The sequence below is a fragment of the Eimeria acervulina genome, genomic scaffold (genome assembly GCF_000499425.1).
Source record: "Eimeria acervulina Houghton genomic scaffold, Eah_scaff399, whole genome shotgun sequence".
In the NCBI taxonomy this organism is placed as follows: domain Eukaryota; phylum Apicomplexa; class Conoidasida; order Eucoccidiorida; family Eimeriidae; genus Eimeria; species Eimeria acervulina.
Genome location: NW_013549836.1, coordinates 20,321 through 25,112, shown reverse-complemented (window position 1 = coordinate 25,112; position 4,792 = coordinate 20,321). Strand labels below are relative to the sequence as shown.

Sequence of the window (4,792 nt, the reverse complement as noted above, 5' to 3'; positions counted from 1 at the left end):
TATATATATATATAGGTGTATATATATATATATTTCTAGTTATATTGACACCTACAGATATATATATTTTACTTATATAAATAACGCAATACGTATATATACGTGTAGCGTTATTAATAAATATAAATAAAAAATAAATAAATAAAGAAATATATGTATAAATAAATGTATGCACTTTTTGTGAAAATGAAATTAAAACGGCCAGAGTTGGGTAAAGCGATTTGTTTGCTTGAGCAGAAAATAAATTGAAGTTAAAATAAGGAGAGGTAGGTAGTTGAAGGTGTATACTCCTTTTAAAGATAGCAGAATAAAGACAATAATAATAAAGAGATTAATAGGGTTAATGAGTGCCAATAGTAATAATACTATTGCTTTCAGCGCCTTGAGATATATTTAAAGACCTGATGAAGAAGCTTGAATCAAAGGCGGACTGTAAGGAAATACAGGGCCTCCCCAAGTAATTTCATAGCTTATTTGCTGTTGAGAAGATGGAAGTCCGAGGATATCTAAATCAGCAGCACCTGTATCTAATCTCCCTATGAAATCTCTAGCTTGAGGCTCTTTACCTTTGTTTTTAATCTTCTCTTGTTCATATTTATCTGAAGCATTCTTCATAATGCTTTCTTTCATTCTTCGTCTTTTCTGCCACCAAGTTGTAAACGGCTGCTTAGCCCATCGAGAGAAACGAGTAAAGAGGCTTTTAACAGACATTTCGAATTGCAGCAACACTTTAAACTCAGATTTGAGTATCTGCCAGACACTGATAAGCATCATCGGCCAGACAAGATAAGGAGTTAGAAGCCCCAGCAAACCTACTTTGAATACATCTTGTGCTGCTGCTGTTGCTGCACTTGTTATTGCAGGAGCAATGACTTCAGCAGGACATATAGGCCCAACAATAAGATTTTCTAGACAATCAACTGCAGGGCCTAAGCCAGAGTCATTAAGATGCTGAGTAATATCTGAAACAGAGAGGAATGTGTATGCAAAGAAGAAACCAAGGGTTAACATTGCAAATAGAGCTTTCTTTCGGGCTTCTCTTCTTTCTTTTATCCATCGAAGAATAAAGTTTCCATAGTAAGGAGCTTGATAAACAAGAGTTGTTCCTAAGTTAGGCATCCCCATAGCAGTATTGATACGTCCAGCAAGAAGTAAAGAGTAAGCAAACCATGTTCCCCCTCCAAACTTCATTCTTTTGATGTTTTCTCGTGAACCTTTATCTAATAAATTCTCAAAATAATCTGTCTGAACGTTCAAACCAAACCGGAAAGCATTCACACGATTAGGATCGTTAAGAGCTGCAATAGCCTTTGTTTTGCTCATTTCAGTTTCATAATCTTTTAGTTTCTTCGGGTTCTGCAGATTAGTCAGGACTAAAGAGGTAATTAAAGACCAAACAGACTCGCAGTGATCCATACACATGCTGAGTTGAAACTCTCTTTTTCTCTCTGCTTCACTCATATTTGAATAATCTGGATGAATAGCAAGGAAACCGTGATTTCTTTTATTTGCAGCAGCATACCCTTGAGTTCTTAGCTGTTCATCTATTGCAGCAAATGTATCATATCCAACAATACGAACATGTGAATCAAGGTTTCCCATTACAAAGTCTTTAACAATCTCGAGGAAAGCTTCTCTTATATGTTCATAGACTCCAGAACTCTTTGCAACCTCAGCAGCATTATTTACTGCTTTCATAACAGCAAGCACTTTATCAACATTTACCTTAACACCCATCCAAACAGCATATTCACTTTGTTCAGGAGCTCTAAGAATTGCTCGAAAGAAATTGCTTATTGCTTTCATAGCTTTCTTGAATTTTGACATCCTCGGCACTTTAACAACTCTTCCTAAGAATATGGTTGAGTCAACCTCAGCTTCAAGTCTATCTTTACTTTCTTTTACTAAAAGAGCTACAGGATCTCTTGCAGCAAGAGCAGCACGACCATAAGGATGCTCTAAATATGCACTTAGAGCATCCAACCACTTATTATTTAATTGCTGCTCCCACTTCGTTAAGTCCGGCGTTGCAATTTTTTCAAATGCTACAGACTTAGGAAGCTTCTCGCCTCTTCTTAATTTTCTTGATAATGATGCAGGGATACCGTACTCAGCCCAGTCTTCTAATTGTTTATCTGTAGTTTTTACTAAGCCGCCGCTTGATAATCTATACCCTTCTTTCTTCTCTCCAGTTGTTTTATACTGCTGAGAAGGGGCCTCTAAGTCATGATACATCGAAGCACTTTGGTTTACTTGCAGTGTCGCTTGTGTATGCACAATCCAATCAAAAGAAGTTAATAATGAAGATAATATCGAAGGGTCGAGGCTTTCTAACAACACTGAACGCATGCATGCAAGCACACACACACACATACATACATACATACATACATACATACATACATACATACATACATACATACATACATACATACACAAACAAATACAAATAAATTTATATTAAACACACACCAAATAATACAAATTCATACGCTGTTCATACATACAAACTATCAACACACAAACACAGCATACGCATGCATGCATATATGAATGAATAATTGCTTTCAGGCATTATATATATATATATATATATATATATAAATACATATATATATATATATATGTATTTATATATATACATAGAGACCAGGCGAAAAGTATTTGTTTATTATTCTTCTATTAATTGTTTAGTGATATCTACGTACATTGTTTAGCAGTTTGAACAAGAGATTTTCTTTTGAATCCCATCATAACACTTTTAAGAATTGAAGGCGTCCACTTTGAGCCCAGAAGCCTCGTGCTCAGTCGCGTTCGACTCATAGCAGCGTGTTGTTTATCATGTGTCCTTCCAGCATCTGCATGCAAATAATAATTGTTATTTACAGATAGTAATTGTATTATTAACAAGAGAGGTGTAATAATATCTTCTTCAGCAGCAGAGGAATCAATAATAATAATAATAATAATAATAATAATAATAATAATAATAATAATAATAATAATAATAATAAATAGTTATTTATATCTTATATATGCAATATAATAATACTATTAACAATAACAAGAGAAATCTTAATAATAATTGCAGTATACGTAGTCTATTATAACAAATCAAACACGTGTAAATAAATAAAAAATAAATAAATAAACAGACAAATAAATAAATAAATAAACAATCCCCATCAACAAATATAGCCGCATTTATTCTATTACAACTATTACATCCTTTATATTCACGTGTATATATATATATATATGTACATATATGAAAATATATACAATATATATATATGTACATATATAAAAAATATATACATAATATATATATATATATATATAGATATATGTATATATATATATATATATATATATATATTATATCTTACCGCTGCCCATAAGAACGAATCTGTATAGGAAGAGGTAGCTGAGAGAGAGAGGGTCGAAGGAACACATAGCGTAGAAACTTTGAGCTTTGTTTGTTCTAAAGAATGCAAGTAATGAGCGCTGAAGAGCAGGCTGACGTCTTCCTCCTGCTTCTCTTGATTTAAATAAAAACTGAGTGAAAGCCTCAAACTTCTCAGCAAAAGAACTTCGCATGTCGCATGCCAGTCTACCTAAACAACAAAATAAATAAATAAATAAATAAATAAATTGATTAATTAATTAATATGTAGAGGGTATTATCACCACAAATAATCATCAGTGTTTGTTTATTGCTATTGTTTTATCAACAAACGCAGAGACAAAGGATAGCAGACTGCTCTGTATATATCCCTATGCATAAATATACAAAGGTATGTAAATCAAACCAACAGGTTGTAATATGCATATATCTATATATATATATATATATAATAATTATAATATATTGTATTATCATGTATATATTGTATTATATATACACGATGGCGTTGAGAGGATTCAAATTCGCATAAATACACAAATACAGATAAACATAAATATGAGAAAAAAATAAATATATCTAAATATAAATACAAACAAACATATATATATAAATATATGCATAAACATATAACTATATAAATATTTACATATAATACATTGATAATATAGCCTTACTTTTAAGAAAGAGAATGACAGCAACTCTAAATAAATTCTTTTTATTAATAGGCGGCTCCCTCTTGTACCATTTTCGAGGTCTTTGCGCTGCAACATCTTTTTGAATAGCTTCAAAAATAGTTGTTGCTTCAGAGAAAGAGACAGATGCTTTGCCTGCTAAAGCAGTTATTCTTCTTGCGACTGCAGCAACACCAAATAAACAAACAATCAGTATTATTATTATTATTATTATTATTATTATTATTATTATTAATACATTAGTCTTATTGTTTAATCAAATAAATATGTTATTAGTTTAGAAACTGTTGGTGTTACAAAGCAGTCATATACAATGCATATATATATATATATATACAAATATATATATATATATACGCATACATAATATTAAATATATATTATGCATATATATTATTATAAATAATAAAGGTTTATATGTTTCTTACAGGCATCAAATGCTTTTTGTATCGCGCTTTTGCTTTTGGATATCATTTCTCTGTTGTCGTAGTAAAATGCTTTTTCAAGAACTGAGAAAAACAAAAAAAAAGCAAAGACAAACAAATAAACAAATACTCAGTACTCTGTTCCTCAACTTTATCAGCAATGTACACACCATACTATTACTAATATATACAGTGTATTCATGCGAATGTATAGACATATATCTTTATATAGACATATATATATATATATATATATATATATATAT

At 30.9% G+C, this 4,792-nt stretch overlaps 1 protein-coding gene across 1 annotated transcript in view; it reads right to left on the bottom strand.

Moving 5' to 3' along the window:
* Positions 1-393: 393 nt before the first annotated feature.
* Positions 394-4,792, bottom strand: part of EAH_00036740 (rhoptry neck protein 2, putative) — a gene marked incomplete at both ends in the record, with an annotated part of 8,191 nt that continues 3,792 nt past the window's right edge. The window contains 5 exons of the mRNA XM_013395642.1: positions 394-2,339; positions 2,709-2,858; positions 3,390-3,617; positions 4,084-4,263; positions 4,530-4,610. Coding sequence (XP_013251096.1) covers positions 394-2,339; positions 2,709-2,858; positions 3,390-3,617; positions 4,084-4,263; positions 4,530-4,610 — 2,585 coding nt within the window. The remainder of the gene's footprint in view (positions 2,340-2,708; positions 2,859-3,389; positions 3,618-4,083; positions 4,264-4,529; positions 4,611-4,792) is intronic.